The sequence below is a fragment of the Tiliqua scincoides genome, chromosome 1 (assembly GCF_035046505.1).
Source record: "Tiliqua scincoides isolate rTilSci1 chromosome 1, rTilSci1.hap2, whole genome shotgun sequence".
Taxonomy (NCBI): Eukaryota; Metazoa; Chordata; class Lepidosauria; order Squamata; family Scincidae; genus Tiliqua; species Tiliqua scincoides.
Genome location: NC_089821.1, coordinates 239,737,960 through 239,757,174, shown reverse-complemented (window position 1 = coordinate 239,757,174; position 19,215 = coordinate 239,737,960). Strand labels below are relative to the sequence as shown.

The 19,215-nt window shown below is 44.3% G+C and overlaps 1 protein-coding gene across 3 annotated transcripts in view; it reads right to left on the bottom strand.

The window, feature by feature from the left end:
• Positions 1-1,441: 1,441 nt before the first annotated feature.
• LOC136642367 (spectrin beta chain, non-erythrocytic 2-like) overlaps positions 1,442-19,215 on the bottom strand; it is a 61,637-nt gene continuing 43,863 nt past the window's right edge. For 2 of the 3 annotated variants that reach the window (XM_066618614.1, XM_066618616.1), the window contains 10 exons: positions 18,330-18,722; positions 14,093-15,898; positions 13,268-13,348; positions 12,737-12,823; positions 11,015-11,109; positions 10,595-10,680; positions 9,601-9,667; positions 8,540-8,682; positions 5,845-6,000; positions 1,442-3,203 (listed from right to left, as the gene is read on the bottom strand). In XM_066618614.1, the coding sequence (XP_066474711.1) occupies positions 2,974-3,203; positions 5,845-6,000; positions 8,540-8,682; positions 9,601-9,667; positions 10,595-10,680; positions 11,015-11,109; positions 12,737-12,823; positions 13,268-13,348; positions 14,093-15,898; positions 18,330-18,722 (3,144 nt within the window). In that variant the 3' untranslated portion in view covers positions 1,442-2,973. The remainder of the gene's footprint in view (positions 3,204-5,844; positions 6,001-8,539; positions 8,683-9,600; positions 9,668-10,594; positions 10,681-11,014; positions 11,110-12,736; positions 12,824-13,267; positions 13,349-14,092; positions 15,899-18,329; positions 18,723-19,215) is intronic. The other variant, XM_066618615.1, reaches the window with a different exon arrangement.

The window sequence follows — 19,215 nt, the reverse complement described above, 5'->3', positions numbered from 1 at the left end:
GGAGATAGCCCCATTGAAGGACTGTCTGCAGTGGGACTACTTCTGAGTACAGCTGCAAAGGATTGGGTTGTCCTGGTAAGACTCACAGCTGCTGTGCATGACCCTTCTCCCTCTTGCCGCTTCTGTTCCCGCCCTCTTGCCTACCGTTTACAGATCAGATAAGGCTGCAAGGGAGTGTTTAAAGAGAACACACACACACAGAGGTAGCAACTTCTTTTGTTTTCTGCACCTGACACATGTATCAAAAAGACTCAGGACTCAAGTCTTTTCGAGTTGCAAAAACACTCCAGGCGACTTGGAAAGTGCCCCCGTTAGGACTCATTTTCGACTCCAGTCACAGGGGGCAGAGACTCATGACTTGACTCATTGCACTGGCCTGGTCCCCAGCTGATCCACAGGATGCAGAAGATGCTGCATTATGCAGGCCTGCCAAGAATAGGACTGGGCTGTGACTCTATGACTGCTACATTTACTCAAGAGAGTTTGAGGAGGAACTTTGTTAGAAGCTTTTAGAAAGCCCAAGTACACAATGTCATCTGAAATGTCTCTATCCACAAGCCTGCTGACACTCTCAGATAACTGTAAACAGTTATGGAGGCAGGCATGTTGATTCTCCCTGAGCAAGGACCACTGGATGCTCAACAATTTTCTCTTTAGTTGCATTTTCTAGCAGTTCACCAAAAGAGACATTAAGCTGGGTGGCATATAATTTTCCAGATCCCCTTTGGACACCTTACATTATATCCTTTACCATGGAGGCTCAGGTTATATACAGTATTTCCTTTTCCTCTGTTTTCATTTGAGGTCTTCTCAATGTTAGGAAGCAAATATATGGTTCCAAATGCCATAATACCAATGTGTGGTTGGGGGCATTTGCAGGGGAGAATCAGAAAATGGGTTGCTTAGATCAGAAGGTAAGCTTAAACCCTTTCCATACCTGCTAATTCTTTCCTGCAAATTCCCTGTCCTTGGCATTTCCAACCTGTTTTTCAGCAATCACACCCTAGCACCAGAAGTAAACCTGGTGGGCGGGTGGGGGGGGGGGGCTTGTGTTTGTTGGGGAGAATTGGTGGGTGCTAGAATAGTACTAGTTTCCTCTTGTAAATGCTTCCTTCCCATCCCTGCATTATCTCAATAAATGCCGATTAATTCTGCCCTATGAGTAACAGCAGATATTACATTCCAAGTTCCCTTCTTTCACGGCCAGCACAGCTTCTCCTCTTTTCCTCTAGATTAATTCAAAAAGCACATCTGGGCAGGTGCCCACAACTCTGTTGTCTCTGCCACCAAATTTCCATTCATTCTTTCAACCTTAGTGTGTACTGTGCTTGGGTGCCTTACATCAGAGTTGAATTCAGCAATGGGCTCAGCTACAGTTAAAGCGCAACTCAATTAACACAAATGCATTATGAATGAAACCACACAGACAGCCAACTGGTGTTTTAATGTGTCTGTTTTAATGTCTCTGGACAAAAAGCAATTGGCTACTAAACAAGCCTTAATTGCTTCTGCACTGGGCATCCTAGTGCAGAAAGAAAGAAAGCAGAGTGAAAATGCGGTTTCTTGAATCAAAGTGACTGTTCCACTGTTTCTGTTCAGTAAAGGTGGATACATACCAGTAATTGTTCTTTTTTGTGGTCCCTCAAATTACTACTTCCCTGTGCCTCTCCCAGCCTTAATCTTACCTTGGATCAGATATACAGCCATTTGTTAAAATGAATTGGTTTTAATGCAGTTGATGAATGCTGTTTATAAAACAAAAGTTTTTGCATACATGTTTGCTATTATGTGATTACTCTGGTGTGTGGAGGAATTCAATGTTTATGCCAACAGAGCCTCTGCCATCAATATCACATGACTCTATGCCCATGTTTGAATAACTCAGGAACATCAAAAACACCCTCCTCCATCATGTTATCCTCAGTTTTTTCCCAAGTTAAAGTGTTTAAAGTGACTATATTATTTCACTATTAAATATGAATTTAACGTTTATTTAAACTGTGTGACTCTGTGTGTTGGGGGACTAACTACTATATTTGCTTTGATTTTGAGCAACAGTTCTAATACTGTGCCCCAGCCCTAATTTTCCCATATGCTCTGTTATTTTTATTGCAAGATTTTCTATAGGTTGGACAAGAATGCAACAAACACATTATAGCATAAATGACTGCATGATAATCCTAAATTAGGATAGTTAATTCTTTCCAAGGAGCAATTCCTCAGGGGGCCAGTTGAGACTCTGCTTAAATTGGGCTGCCAATTGACCAGAAAAGGGAAAAAAAATGACCTGGTATGTTTTTGACACAACAGCCTGATCTCCAGCCATCAGGTGATGAAGCTTTTCACAGCACAGAGATTAGCATTATCATCTGCTAACATGCGAAGATCAAACTACCATTAAAAGGCACAAGAACAAGGATGAGTTTTAAAAAAGTGGCATCTGTATGCCTGTATAAATTCTATAGCCAGGACCACTGGATCTAAGGAAGTTTTCTTTAAGAAAAAAAAAAAATTCACCAAACATGCAACAATTTTATAGGAAGGAAGTAAAGCCACATGACTCTCCCACCCTCCTGCGTTTGAACACAGATACAGTATTAATACACGTGCCTGGGAATGTGTTACCCGAATCCCTCCATTAGCCTGTACATCAAGCAACGTTGGTGCTCTGCACACTTAAAGAAAGGTCACAAGGCCACGGGAACAACCAGCCTGCAGCAGTATACTGGAATCCGATCCTCTTCACTAGTCTGTTCCCTTACGTGGCTGCTCCACAGCTAAGTAGGTGGAGTACAGACCTGAAGAAGTGATTTTACTGAGCTGGGCCTATCCCTCCTGCATCTCTCTTCCTGCACTTGCAGAAGAGGTAACCTCTGTAGGCTGGTGCAAGAAACAGTGGCCACAACATAGCAATATGGCCCCCATGCAGAACCATATCCCTCACTTCCTGACTGAAGGGAACATGATGGCGTATCAGTCTTTCTTCCCAAAGAACTTCCTGAAGACAGATTTGCTCTTCTGGCGAGGTGAGGCACCTTGGCTTCTTTCACCTAAGGTCTCTCGAGGGATGGCCATGAAGGAATGGCAGCGGGGCCTGGGGGTCGCAGGTGCCTGCTCTCCAATGTACAGAGTGACTGAGTAGCTGCTGCCAATCCCCAGGGGTTCTTTGGACAAGGACAATGGCATAATCTTCTGATATGTCGCTGAAAAAGAAAGCATTCAGCAGAAGTTAAGAAAGCAGCAGCAAGACATCAGCAACGGACAGCAGGGTTTGCCTCTAATATGGTGCAGATTTGAATATAGACCTTGACTGGCTGATAGTTTAGGTTGAACATTATCTTTTGCTTCCAAGACACCACTTCCCACCCATCTCTAAATAATGGAAGTAGAAAGAACCTCGAACATGCAAAATTAAAAATAAAAATAGTAATTATTGGCTGCCAGTGTGTTTCTGAGCCTAATGGAAGTGTGACCTTGATCCTTAAAGGCCCTGTATAGCATGAGCCCTGCTTACCTTAAGGACTGTTTCCACCTAAATGAGCCTATCTGAATTCTGCAGCTGGCCTCTCAAGCCTTGATTCCTGGCATGACTCACACAAATTTGGCTGGTGGATACTAGAGACTGAATTTTCTCAGTGGTGGTGCCTAACATTTAGAGCCTACTTCCCAGGAACATCCATAAAGCCTTTTCCCTATCTGCTTTTAAATGCGCAATGAACACTCTCCTCTTTTGAATGGTTTTCAATCGTTGATTCTAGCAGATGTCACAATTTTTTCCCCTTGTACTATTTTAAACTGTGATTATTTGCAGGGTTGGCCCAGTCATGAAGCTGACTGAGGCAGTTGTCTCACACAACTGATTGTAGGCAGGTGTCCCACACACCTTTGATGCTTCTCTTCCCTGGATTGAAAAAGAGGTAAACAAAGTGGAAGAGGGTGGAGGAGATGAGAGTGGTAGACTAGAGCAGATGCTCTCCTTCACTCTTCCTGCTCCACTCCACTCTTCCATTACTAATTAGGGAATAGGAGGAGATGATGCTGACACATCACCAGAAAAGGGGGAGCAGCATTTGACATGCTGCCTCACAAACTAGGAGGTCTTGGGCTGGCCTTGATTATTTGTTTTTGCCCAGATGTAGCTACCTTATATAATAAGAAATATTACCTTAAGGGGCAGTGTATAAATATTTCATACTACATGATATACTTACTGTATATATTGTTAAATGTTTTTAACAAACTACTACTATCACCTTCCACATGAACATACCCAAAGTTGCATGAACATACCCTATGCACCATTGGTCCATCTAAATCAATATTGTCTATGCTGACTGGTGGGTAGTCAGCGGGTAGGCTTTCCTAGGTCAGCTTGGAGTTACTGTGCACTGAACCTGGGACCTTCTATATGCAAAGCAAGGGCTCTATCACTGAGCTACTGTGGAACTTCAGTCCCATATGAAGAGAAGAAGAAGCACCTCTTATTGTCAGAAATCATGCATAGAAATCTGACCTTTCTAACTTAGACCATTTGGCATCATCCAGTAGTGTGTGAGAACAGCATCCTACTCTGTTCTGTCCTTGCAAAGCAGTCAACATGAAGTGATTTTTCTCAGGGTTGCCTCTGCCAGTTACTCTTCTAGATGTACATCGCCAGATACAAATGTGCAAATGCCACTTAGGGATGGTTACAGTTCCTTTTATCAGAGCACTTGGCCAAATGCACATCTTGGAAGCTAAAAGACCCCTCATAAAACAATTATTAAGTGACAAGTCTTAACACACAGGTCTTAAAAAGCCAGAACTTCAGACATGCAAATTGGAAGCCAAGTATGCTACTGACATCTAGTGGTGACTTCAAGTAATTAACTTGTGACTTTGAGAAGAACCTTGACTTCTCTCTTTGAAAGGACACAGCCAACCAGTGAAAATAGCATAATGATATCATATTGGTCATGCAGAATGACAGACTACATTTACGTCACAATCCTATGCCAGCTGGACACTGGCATAATGCGCACTGCAAAGCAGTTGCAAAGCAGCCTCTGCTGATCCATGTGGCTGGTTCTCTGATGAGGAGGCTGAAGTGGCCTCCTGTGTGCCAGCATATGCCTGAAGACCTGCCAAAGCAGGTACAACTGCACAACTGTTGCACCTGCTTCAGGCAGTAGAAGAACAAATGTTCCCTTACCCTGAGGAGGCCTCCTGAGGCTGAAACTCTCCCGCAGAATTCATCAGAGCCCATGCTAGTGCCACTGCATCAGCATGCAGGGAGTTACAGTGGATTTGGCTGTAAGTTACACATGTTTAAGTCACACGTAAACAGATGGCCAGGCATTTTATATTTGAAATAAATTTAAATGAAGGGATGAAGAAGCTCAGAGTATTCTTAATATTAAGTAGCAGAGAGCTGCAAAGGTCTCTGCTCCATTTTTTTTAACACTTCACTCACAAAATTGTCCACTTGAACAGATAAGCACCCTTGTTACACACACAATGCTAGACATTACAAATTTCGGACTTACTCAGTTCAGATTGCTGAATTGTTATTATTTATATTGCCTGTGAATGTTTTATTTTCTACTTTTCCCCATTTTTCCTTTTTATAATTATTTTAATAAATTGTTGATAGAAAGAGCTCTCTTCTACTTTAAATTTAATCCTCTAAATATTGATTCCAATTTAGTGTGCCACAGCAATGACAAAAAGATCTTTTGCACATGCATCTTAGTACATATCACATGTGAACATGCCCCAACACATATGTATTAGGCATGTTGACGATAGATACTAGTCTCCAGTCCCCACCTCTGTCTAGCCCTCACATGGCCATGTAGTGTGTACCTGAGGTAAAGGAATAAGACCGCCTCTTGTTTGTCACAAGCCCACAGTCCTCTTCTTGGCAAGTATAAGGATCTTGTGAGCTTGGAGACTCTGTAGATGAGCACTGCCTCGGAGTGTGCTCTGTTGTATAAATGGCTGCAGGCCTACGGCCATTTCCTAAAAGGAGAAAAAGGATACATGAACATAAGGAGTTCCCTTGCACTGTCAGACCATTAGAATTATCTATGCTATCCAAGTAAAGTGATGCTCTCCAAGACTTCAGGGTCTCAGGCAAAGGCCTTTCCCACCATCTAAATACATTATCCTTTTACATACCAGAGATTAAATGTGGGTCCTTCAGCAAAACATGAATTCTACCAGTGAGCGATTCTTCCAGTTGGGTGGAAAACAGATGTATAAATGGATTGTTGAAAATAATCAAATCTGAGTTTACGTTAACCCTCAGTTAAAAATTGGTGGTGTTATTTTTTCAACTGCCCTAGTTAGATATATCTAGATATTGTGCACTGGTTATTTCTGGGATTTCCTAGGAGAAAGTGGTAGGTGACCTTTGGGACAGTCCAACAAAGTTGACTAAGAGATTCAACTCCAAAGCAGTAGACCATCCAAACCCCAATATAGTAAAACTCATTTTCAACTTCTCCTAAAATTAGGATTCTGACAAGGGAGGCTCCTGCTATTAACTTTCACTCTTTCCTGCATAAGATGCCTGAAATCTTTTCACATACTTCTGGTGTGCTTTAACTGGAAACAATTTATGAAGGCTCCACTAATGTAGAGACTTGGAGCATAAGACTCAGAGAAATCGTGCATGATGGGATCTAACCCTTCTTGTTTCAACAGGCCTTTGGTCAAACGGTTACAATTTTTGACTCTTTTGCAATATTAGAGTCATTTTTCCTTGCCCTCTCTTTGTAATTCTTTAATCTGGTTAATTTTTGTTTTTTCTATGTATTTTAAAAATATTTGCAAGTAAATAAAGATATTACAGGTTGAGACTAATTATTTGGAGGGGTCCAAAGGAGAGAGAAGGATTGATGGATTGTTAGCCTGCGGCCCTCTCTCTCTCTCTCTGTCATTAAGGAGGCTGTTGTTAAAGGACTATTCAGTTTTTAAAACTGATTTTAAAGGGATGCATTTTTCCCCTTCTCCAGGGATCAACACATTCTTTCTCATTTGCAGGGGCCATTCGTGTTGAGTCAAATCCGGGTATAAAAAAGCTGTGTATAAATAGGCTGGACCTGTATTTCTTTCTAGATCTCCTTTTTCTAAGTCTTGTAAACCTAGGTAGGTCCTGATAAGAGGGTCATTTTAAAAAGTGGGTCCCGATGCTGAAGAGATTGGGAACCACTGTTCAAACCAAACAATTCTGAAACACTGCCCTGCTTGTAGCACTCATCTGTATCTGAGAGCAACACAACCTCTTCCCTGATTATTTTTTGTTTTAAGAATTTATGCCCTGCCTTTCTCATTTGATTCAAGATGGTTAGCAAAGTTTATTTACAAAAGACTCAATCTATTTCTCATAATGAAGCACCCCTTCAATTAATGAACTTTAATGAATGCTCTCCTTCATTTCTCACAAATTTTCCCCAGAAAAATAAACATTAAATCTCCTGGGGCTTAAATCTTTTAAAATCATTAAATCTTTTAAATCATTAAATCTTTTGGGAATTCTTTATTAGGGGTGCATCAACTAACTTATGTGGCATCCACTAAGAAACATCTCCCTGTATTTACACATGCCTGCAAACTGCAGGAGCTCAGCTCCTTGCAAACCCAGGAGTTGAGTTCTTTGCAGGCCAATTAGCAGTTATCTGATTTTTGAAAAGCCTCAGGGCTTGAGACAATTAGATATTTGATCTTGTCATTACTTGTGTTTATATTGGTGGCTCTGCCCAGCCCTTCGAAACCCACCAAAAATCAGGTCCCAACCCACCAGTAGGTCCCAACCCAGAGTTTGGGAACCACTGGGTTACAACACATGCAAACATGTGGAAGCAGTACAGCTTCTTGGTCACATGACTCACAGGCTCTCTGTTCCCTGGCTCACACTCTCTATGAGGTCAATTGAGACGTCTCCCTCACAGAAGGGATATTCATATGAAGTGTCTTTCAACATTTTAATAGGGCACGAAGGAGAAATTGCAAGGATTGAACTGCCCATGCAAGTTTCCCAAGGCCCCAGTGCAATGGCATTCCTTGTCACTGTGCTGCTCCCACCTGGAGGTGCTATCTCCTGGCGTCTGCTGCCCCCCCCCAGGCATTCTGAGGGTCAAAAACTGTCACTTCCATCACACGCCTCTCAGGGAAGGCCTTCATGGGGTGACTCTCAGATCAACACACCTGCACCAACTGAGTGCTGCAGGGGGGGGGGTGTGGATGGCAGTGCCAGTCCCCCAAGTTTGGCGCCTGGGGCATTTGTCTCCCTTGCCCCTCCTCAGATACACCACTGCCCTAAGAGCTTGCAGTGTGAAGAGGATGGACTCCAATTCATTGGTTCTCATATATCCTCTGCAGCAACACCACCAGGGAGAAAGATGGGATAACAGTTTTAAAGATGGGAAAGATGGTTTTAAAAACCAAAGAAAAAGTCCTCATGTGGCATGTGTGAGAAACCCTCTACAGTGGAAGACTGAAGCTGAGATGCTGAAGGAGGGTATTTCTTGAGAAGTTTTGAACTCTCTAAGCTCACCTGCTTGTGGTGGGCCATTCTGAACATCCTGAGGCAGCTGCATCCTGACACCTGGTCCAGGCAGAAGCATGGCCTCCTGGCTCTTGGACGTAAGGGGCTGATGAAGGCCCAGAAAGTGGGAAGCCCCATGCCCAGGAATCACACTGAAAGAATGGAAACAGTTGGGTTAAGATTCTCACATTCATGGAGTTGTGCTGCCAAGTTAGGGTCAGGCTTATTTCCAGATTCTCTCTCCCACAAAAATAGTGCAGGTCATCTTATTCAGAACTCTGGCAAAGTGAACCTAAACAGGGAATCTAATCTGCTAGTAGACTTGGTGTGGCTGAGAAAGTTGGGCAGATTGTGGGTTACAGGATGTAGAAATGATGAAGGGGTCAGTTACTGTCACCAATAAGGCAGAGGCTAGGGAACTGGTGAGGAAAGAAAAACAGTTACCAGTGCCAAGCTGGATAAGTAATACCCTTAGCTCAAATTGGTCTAGATCAGGTATGTCAAACTCGTTTCATACAGAGGGCCAAAGTTAGCATTCATGGTGCCAGCTGAGGGCCAGAAGTGACATCATTAAACAGATGATGACAGAAATAAGCACTTTGTTCTCACAAAGAAACTCATTAGCTGCAAATGACAGAGGAGAAAATGTGAAAACTTTATTCTTACAGTATTTTCAGGATATGAGAGAGCCCAATTATCAAGCTGGGAGAGCCCAATTATAACAGGGGGCAGATAAATTGCTTGGGGGGGCATTTGGCCTGTGGGCCTTATGTTTGACACCCCTGATCTAGATGCACCTCTAAACATTTTTTTTAAGCAAGAGAACAAATACAAATGTACCTTTTCCACCTTGCTTCCGCATTTAGACAAAAAAGTGTCACAACCTGGTTGTTAGCAATTATGCTCAGACTGGGCCAAATGGCATGGAATAATTGCTTAGAAGTAGGAATTGCTTATCTGCAAGTGGGACAAGAGTGCTCAGCAGGCCAAGTATTATTAAGAATGTCAACAAGTTCCAGCCTCATCCCCACCAAATCCATTAGAGGACTGAATGGTCATCAAGTAATTACCTAATAGCAGAGGTTGTCCCTTGGACAGTCTGGGAAGCTGACTGGAAATAATCGACTTCAGGCAAACCTTTGAATATAGAAAAAAGTATGAGCAGAAAAGCCACTACAGAGAAAGACACAGCATGGAATCAATAAGACGTTATGAGTCAGCTCCCTTTTCCATGTATCAGAGCTAGCACTCGGATTCCTGTTCAGGTGTGTGAGTGTCATCAAGTTGGCCACTATTTTTTGTTAGCTACTGATTGGTGACATCATAAGTTACCAGACTGGGTAACACTAACCCTAGTGATGCCACTGGTGGGAAAGATGGGTGTTGTTGGTCACTGGCTCAGATGGCTTTTAACGTGGATTCTAAACATTTGTGGTGGACTATAGCCTATCAGTGGTTATTAACCATGATGGCTACATTGAATCTCTAGATGCAGGGGCAGTATATCACTGAATACTATGTGCAGGGGAGGGCACTAACATTCATCCATTGCTTGTGGGGAAGAGATTCTCTGCATTTATTTTCTGGTCATTATTATTATTCATTTTATGTCATGACTATTACTATCTCTTAGCCTCACCTACCTCACAGGGTTGTTGTGAGGACAAAAGAATGGGAGGAACCATGCACACCACCCTGGGCTCCTTAGAGGAAGGGAGGTATAAAAATGTGAAAATATTAATTTAATTAATTCGATAAATAAATAAATTTTGTCATATGGGGGTGTCAAAAATCTATGGGCCCCAGGTGCCAAATGACTTAGCCACTGGAGGCTGGAAGACAGACTTTGCATACATATGGAAAATGCTTTCTGAAATTTGACCTTAGCTTCCATGTGCAACACTCCACTGGAGCTCTGTTCAACACAAAGACTTGTGTCCTTTCTGATCCCAGAGCAACGTTGTTGAAGATAAGAATTACTATCTGGCCCTATGACTTCCCTGTTTGGATCAAGAAACCACTAGTGCTCCTGTTGCTGCTCCGTTAACAATACTTCAGCCCTACCTGAGTTCTGCTGCAGTTTGGCAATCCACTCTTTCATAAGTGGCTCTGTAGGAGCTCTGAGGAGGTACTTGGCGCCATCCTTTAACCTGGGGGCATGAAAAGAAATCAGCAAGTTGAACTGTGATGAGGTGCAGAGCAGAGACAATGGACTGCAACAGCCTCAAATTCCCAGTTATCTGAGAGAGAGAAGAGGGTCCTCCAAGGACCATCAATATTTTTGATGCTGAAGTAATGTTTCACCATGTTCTTTTCATCATGGTTGCACTATGCTGCAGGCAACCTTTGCCACCAAGAATCACGCTGGTTACAGCATTACCTTGTTCTTTTTGAAATTCACAATGTTAGAAGTAGTAAAAAGCATGAGTATTCAGAGCACTGCACATATTATCTTGCATAGAAGGGAAAGCTGGAGTTACTCACTGCAAAGTGAAACAATTGGTCTTTTTGGTGTACTTGGTTTCCAGAGTGCAGACAGCTCCGGATAGGTTCAGCGGCAAGGCCACCATGGAGCTCTGCTGTGCAAAAGAAGGCAATGATAAAGTTTCTGGCATTGGAAAGGAATATGGCAGTACAGAATAGCATTTCCATGTGAATAAGAATCTTGCCTTGGCCCCCTAGTTTGGCCTGCAAGAAGGGAGCAAAGATCATGGTCAAGCTGTTGCTTCCAAAAGAGTGAACCAGATCCAAGTTTTAATGAATGAAAGTACAAGTCAGCAAAGACGTGGCCACTGGGATCTGAAAATGGGGGCATCAAACAAGAAAATGGCTTGCAGCTTTCAGGCAATATCCTACACACAATCTCCTGGAAGTAAGGCTCACTGAATCCAGTGGAGCGTACTTCTGAGTAGACATGCACAGGATTGCAATCCTGGAAAAGTAACAGCAGTCTGAAGAATGCTCTGCCAGCTGTTACTCTGCACTTCTTTGTTTGATCAAATGTGAACTGCAGGGTAGGGCTTTCTTTTTAAAAATACTGTATTAATTTTTTCCCAACAAGGAAAAATAATAATACAGAAAAGAAAGAGGAGGTAAAAAGTATCAGGTATGAACAAGATTCAAGCATACAGTACTAACACCCTATATGGCCACACAAGATATAGCTCAAAGCAGTGGAACACTGGAAAAAAATGGCAGCGAAGTTCACTCTTTAGAATATGTGTCTGTCTGGCTAACTAACCAGCCTCTTGGACATCTTTGTGCAGGAGAGCCTTTGGCAGGTTATTGTGCTCTTCTGCTAATGTACACTGGAGGTTTTGTTGGTTTTAATATTTCCTAATTACTGCTAGACTTGATTTTAATGTTATTGTGGGTCATTGTTACTGATTATACTGCTTAACATGTCTGAGTTCTCAGAGAATAAGATTAGTGCTTTCAAATAAATACATCAATATATAACATTTCACTGTATTGAAGCTCACTGATTCTATGACTGCCTAATGTCGAGCCGGGAGAAGCCACTGACAGCCCAGCTTAACTAAATACCACTTCTGTTGATGGAGCTGTGCCACACACTATATCCTGCGGGGGGGGGGGGGCACTCCAGAGGCCTCCTCAAGGCAAGAGAATATTTGTTCCTTTTTCTTGGGGCAAGGCCCCACTGCCTCAATGGGTCAACTTGGATCTGTACCAGCCATTTTGCTAGCACAACTCCAAGGAAAGTAAGGGAGGGTAATGCCAGGATATACCCCCTACCTCCTCATCCCCCCTCTTGCCTGCCCCTTCCCCATCCAGAAACTCTGTTCTTCCCACTTTTTGCCACATTTTGCCCACACTGCCATTGCTGGAGCAGGCTGGAGCAGAAGGCCTCTGGCACTGTCACCATTGCAACACTGGCCCCAAAACGGCACACTACACTTGATACCATATAACCATCTACAACAGAGGAACTGTGTTCCACTGTCATAAAAGAGTTACATAGCCCTACTTAGGATTGGACTGTAAAGTATTTTTTTGTGGGATATAAATATGCTGGAGGCCTGAATTGTAATGGAATTAAAGTGAGACCTACACAAAGCTAGAAGATGATAGTTTTTCTCTACTATGTGGGGTGGCACCAAGTGTCTGGCAGGGATGTTTCTGCACTAACCCCATTTCCATTTCAAATTTCTAGCCTTCTATGGGCACCCCCCTGACCACAATTACCTTGAGGGTGTCTTTCTTATCCTGGTAGAAACACAAAGTTTGCCTCATCAGCACTGTATGGAACAAGTTCCAGGAACGGCAATTGGCCTAGAAAAAAAGAAGCAAAAGGACAAGTTTCAACTAGATCAGGTATAGGGTTGGTATGAATTCACCTGTTCATGAGGTTCCATAAATCCTGTCTCCTTCCAGAAGACGGGCCTTTCCTTGGAAGCCAAAACAGGCAACCATTGGCTGACCATTGCTCCTTCAAAGCAGAAACATTGATGTGTTATACGAGAATGAAGGTGGGTCATGCCACCATTAATGGTGCATCAGAGTTTATGACTGTATTGTTTTAAGAATAAAATCCCATCACATGTTGAGTAAGCATGTTTGCATGATTCAACATGTGTTGCAAGGTACTGGTAATATGTCCTAGAGATGAAGCTATTTCTTGGGGGCATGTTACGGTCACTCATCAACAGATATTGGCACACTGGGTATGCCCATCAATACAGAGTAGAAGACAACATCAGGCAGCACTGACAATACCTTTCTGCCTCCTGCCTGCAATAGATGCTTTCTTTCCAGAGTTCCTTCCATCATCTGAAGCTCCAGTTTACTGGGAAGAACCTGAAAAGAAACAAATAATGAACAAAGAAAGGAAATTTCCAGGCAATTAAACTGAAATTATGACAGCAGGGCCAGCCCAAGTCTTTCCACGCCTGAGGCAGTGCCCCAAATACTGCCTCCCCTTAGCTAGTGATATTCCAGTCTTCCCCCCCCCCCCACTCCATGGGTTGGAAAAAATAAGGGGAATGTAGTGGAAGAGGAAGTGTGGAGGAGAAGAGTGGTGGGCTAGAGTGCACCACTATCCCACCAGTCTCTGCCACACTTCCTCTTCCACTCTGCACTCCTTATTTCTTTTTTGCAGTCCAAGGAATGGGAGGAGCAGCAGCAGTACTGGAAACGAATGAGCAGGCAGAGGTGGGTGTCCCCTGCGAAACTGCTGCCTGAGGCAGCCACTGCACTTCATTTCAGGGATGGGGCAGCCCTGTATGATGGTATATTAGCTCCACTTGCAGCCAGAGAGGTTGAAATTTTCCCCCTAAATGCAATTTACATTATAATCAAACCCTTTCCTAGCAAAAGTCTAAGGTTATAATTTTTTTTCCCCCTGGGCAGTGTTGACGGACTTTAAAGGGAGATGTACCCAGAGCTAGAAGATGACAAGTTGAACTGTAGCCATGAGCCCTTCTGTCCCTGCATCTTGAGAATGTGTGAGAAAGAATAACACACACTTTGTTCTTAAGCAGGGGAATGCTGCTAGAGAGCTGATCTCTCCCTCTTGCATCACTGATAGCCCAATTTTCTCACCTTGCTGAGAACTCTGCCCTCCTCTTGGAGCATCTGCTGGTTCATTGGGCAGGTACCCTGTGTTGATCCAACGGGTGCAGCCTCTGTCCCCTCAGACGGCTCTTGGCACGATGGCAAGGATGCCCAACACTGACTTGGACTGCTCTTCCTAATAATCCCATTGCTGGTCCATCTTTCCCCTTCTGAGCCCTGAAGATGTTGGGAAGATGTGGGAAGCCTGAACTTGGCCACCAGCACGTTATCTGTGGATGTCAGAACGAGTTTTCCATCAGAGCTCTCTGGACTCTGCACCTTATCCATCTTTCTTCCCTGCTCATCATGGACACCTACGCTTCTTTTGTGCTTCTCCACATTACTCCATATGGCCTGCAGCTCCTCTTCCTCTTCCTCAAACAACTCATGGGCAGGGTGACACACCTCTGCCATGTCTGGCAACTTTTGCGCTTTGGTTGCATTTCCTCCTGGAGCCAGAACTAGAGTGCCTAGCCTAGAGGATTCTGGGATGTCATTCTGATGGCTTACTTCACATTCAAACACAGATAGCTTGGTGGGGGATTTGAATCCCAGGTGGACTAATGAGGAAGGGGTTCCTACAAAGCTTTCCTCAGAGCACTCCAACTCACCCCGAGTACTGTCCTCCTTTGGTGTCTCATTCATTACAGGGCCCTTAACTTTGATTGTGCTGGAAGCTGCATTAACACAGTTTGTGGCTTTAGCAGGGGATGGCTTGAGTTTCACCTTGGATGTTTCTCTGACTTTGTGGTCAGTTGACTGTTTAGCTTGCACCTCATTGGCACTGCCAGTCGCACCCAATGCAGCAGCTAATTTGTCCCACTCCCAGCCTATCTGCTCATGCAACAGGCTAATACAGGACAGCCGGTTCTGCCTGAAATCCAGGAAATCATCACTGGAGCTACTCTGGCTCTTTGGACTCCACCTGTCTTCTTCACATGCAGTAACACAGGAAGGCTTCTGCCTGCTGTAACCTGGGTTGATGCGCATCTCTTCAAACCACGTGCCTCCTTCACTCTTGGGGAACCTCTGAGCAGCACCCCTAGGCCTGATGGGCTTTTGGCATACTGCAGGCTGCCCTTCTAGCACTCTCTTTTGTAAAGCGATCACAGTCTCTGGTGCCTTTGCTCCAGCTGTCTTTCCCTGAGTTACTCCACAGGTCTGGCTTGCTTGCTTCCTTTCTGCTACCTTAACAGTATCCTTGATATTTCTCAGGACAGTGGGGTCTTTGGGGATCTCCAGGCTTAGGACAGAACCCAGAGAAAGACGCTGGTATGTGTTTTTGCTCTCTTTGGGCGACTCAGGCTTGTTGGTAATTCTGTTCTGTCTCAGGAACATGCGCCATCCAGATGTTTCCCTGGGTGAATCGCATTCGGCATCAATAGCCTGTGCCAATGGGTTTTTCACATAGTCCATCAGTTCTGTGTGAGGTGAGCACAGGCCCTGCAAGGTAAGTGCCTTCCTGTGGCACTTAGGGGGCCAGGTGCTACGGGTGGCATGCTTCTCTTCTTGCACAGGCTGCTGATCAGTAGACTCTGTTCCCATGATCCCTTGCAAAGTGAGCAGCTGAGCATCCTCTGCCTTTGAGTTACCTCTTCTTTTCAGGTTCTGGATGAAGAGGCTGGAGCTGATCTTGGGCAAAGTATGGAAGGCAGAGGTGCCCCACCGTGTACCAGACAGTGGGGTAGAGTTGGCTCTGGTAGGTGCCTGCTTAGCAGGTCGTGGCATGGTTGAACTCCTAGGGGCCATGCCTCCACCTCCATCCTTCTCTTTCACATGCAAAAAGGTGCTCACCTACATGGAGAGACAGAGAGAAGGCATTCAGAGGCCCATTAATCCAATTGCTCAAGGTCACTGAAGCCCAAGCTTACCTGTCCATTGGTGGCACAGCAACAAACTTTGTTCACACAATTCTTTTTTTTTTCTGACATGCACTGGCACATGCTCCTTTCTGCTCACCTCACACACCACAGAAAGCCCCCCAGTCAGGTTACACAGCATCCAGTGAGGTAGACAACCCAAGATAGGTTCCAGGATATTAGAATCACTCCAATTTGCTCCTAGAGGGAAATAACTACCATAGTTCCAGTTTATTGCTGGAATGACCCAGTTCTGAAGATTTTGCAGGCAAGAGGGTGTATTCCCAACTTTCAAGAAGTACCGAGTGCACTCCATCCCATACCAGTTCAGCATGATAATGAGGCCTGAAAAAAGAGACTTCAAATCTCTGCATGCAGTGTTACAGTAAAGGCTCAGGAGCCTGGAGTGACAGGAGGTGCAGCGATGACAGATCACTACTCTTGCCAAACAAATCAACAGGCACAGGATTACAGCATAGGACAGCTCGGGGCTGACTCAAATGTGCAAGATATGGTTCTGGATTGTACCACCTGAGACTGCAGATGGGACAAACTGCATGTTCGAATGTTCTCTCATGTAACAAATACAAAGGAAAACCAAACCTCTCTGTATGCAGAAAGCCAGCGCATCAGCAAAAGGTTGGTAAGTCCTTCTCTCTGAGATACCATACACTTTCTGTAGGAGACATGTTGAAGTCGAACGCCACTGCTGATACTGCTCCAGGGCTGAAATCACATTCACTTCCCTTATTGGGTTTCTTAATGATTTCATTTTGTGCCCTTGAAGCTCTCTGTCCCAATATACGCAAGCAGTTATGGCACCTTCTCTCCTCATGCTCAGAAGAGCCTCCAGAAAGTTGTTTTGGTCACCAGAGCTCATAGAATCCAGACCTCCCTTCCCTCCACCCCACCCACCTGTGTCACCCAATTATCTCCTCCATACCATTTTTGCATAGCAAAGAAACCAAAGATTGTTAATAAGAGAGTGATTAAGAAGATTCATTTGTCACAAATACATGCACTCTCTGTACTCCTAGTTCTTCACATCCCCAAGCCATCACAAGACAGTATGCTCTTACTAATGAGATAATTCAAAGCAAGTGCTTGAAAGAAAGAAGGCCTTGTGGGTCATTTCCTCACAAGAAACTAGTTTGTCAGGACCTCAAACCAGCTCAAAAGGCAATGTCTCATGGTTAATTCCTTGCTTTCTCTAGGAAAGCCAGTACTGTCACTGTGTGATGCAATTATTGTATTAGAGGGAGAAGGCTCCACATTCCACTGCACTGATGCAGCATTAATGCCTGCATTTGACAGTTTACATAAGCGGTACCAGTCCTGCACCTTCAACAATTATTCAGAAGAGGAAGTTTCTGCAGATGCAGCCTCTTTCACCATAAGATTAGTAAGATAGGACCAAACAGTGCCAACTGAAATGGTCCCTTCTACTAAACTATGAAAGCCACAGCATCCTTGTTTGTACTATATACGGCCAACCTGAGGTTCAACCTGGAGATGTCACAAAATAGTCAAATTCCTAAAGAAGGCGTTTCCTACAGACATGTCCTTGCCCAGTTCCAGGGCAAGTTGCAACACCTACACTAGATAAGTCAGAGAAGTATCTGCCTGACCTCCACAACTTGGGAGATAGTTGTGCCGTGGGTTTAGAGGTTGCATTTGGAAACAGACTGTGGTGGGTTAGTTGAGAACTCCTTGCACCGTGCAGTCACTCTGCCTGGCATGCATTCCTGTCCACTCCCCAGGCAATTTTACCTCCTCCACATGCCGGTTGGGTGGCCTTTTCTTTCTCTTTAAACTACTCAAAGTATTTCCTAAAAGTCCCTGGCAACGTTTCCAAAAGGTTCTACAGGCTGAAGATTTACTCTCAGATAGCTGGATTTGAGGAGAGAAAGAGATAAAAAGAAAAGTGAAGGAGTAACAAAGATGACCTTCAAAGAGCCAGGAGAAAAAGGAGGGATGTGATGAGGAAGAGTAGTACCCGGCACACAAAGAAGACATGCTGCAAGTATGCACTGAAGCTGCTTTCATGGGTAAGGAAGGGGGCTGTTGACTGTCAGCCTGCAGGCAGGGACTTGTCTGGTTTGATGTTACACAGTGCCTAGCGCATATTTGGTGCTTTTCCTTGATGATGGTCTCCTTTATCCAGAATGTTAGAATCCTGCTGCTTAGCCAGCAAACACTGGTCCTCACATCCAGCACTGACCTGTCAAACCTCTTTGGAGTTGCTTTGCATCACATCCATCAGAAAATTTTCCTTCCCCTTTGCTCTAGGGGTAGAGTTATTGATAGCATTGGAGGTTCTAAGCAGCTCTACCCATGCTGTGCCCAGAATATAATCAGTTCCTTACCTTGTGCAGCACCTCTTCTCCCCTTGGCTGTGATGTTTCAGCCTGGCTTCCCGAGGCCTCTCTCCTCCCTTTCTTGCCAAGGCTCAGGATCAAGTTCACGGTGCCTCCCAGGCTGCTGGGGCCTGGCTGTGGCACAATTAGCACTGGTGTCTCTGAGGACTGTAGGACCAGAGTTTCCTTGGGGACGTCTGTCTCAAAGGGTTCACTGCTTTCTGCTTCTTCCAATCTCTCTTGGTTCACTGGGAGAACACCTAGGACAGACAGGACTGCAGTGGAGCTGGATTCATTCTCTTGCCCATGGTGTTGTACTGCTGAATCATCCTGGGGGGAGAGGAGGGCGAGTGGAATTCCTTCGTCTTTCTCAAGCACACCTACTTCAGGAACCACCTTATTCTGTGAAGCAAGAAAACACATGCAAGATAAGAACAGAGTTAATACAGTAACTTTCCTTGCCCCTTCCCTGAATTGAGAATTCCCATTTATCTGCTTCCTTCTCACCCAAAGGTTGACTCAGACAATGGAAAATCTGCCCTGACCTGTGGCAATATTGATGTTCTATTCTGCAAGGCCTTTCACTGACATCATCCTTCATGGCTACAGTTTTAATTATTTTACGCTTGCTGTTTTTAACTATTACATTTACAAGCATTCGCCACTTAACGACAGGGATATGTTTTCCGATCCCTGACATTTTATGCAGTTAGGTCATTAAGTGAACATTTAGCCCTATCTACTATCTTTGTTGTGTAAACAGGCACAACAACATTCCCTGTCAGACACTAGCTGGCTGCACAGGCTACTGGAGACCACTTGCCTATTCTTTACATTAAGAGCCTCTTTGTTGTGTATACAGACACTCTGCTGCAGGCTATGGGAGTCCTGACTG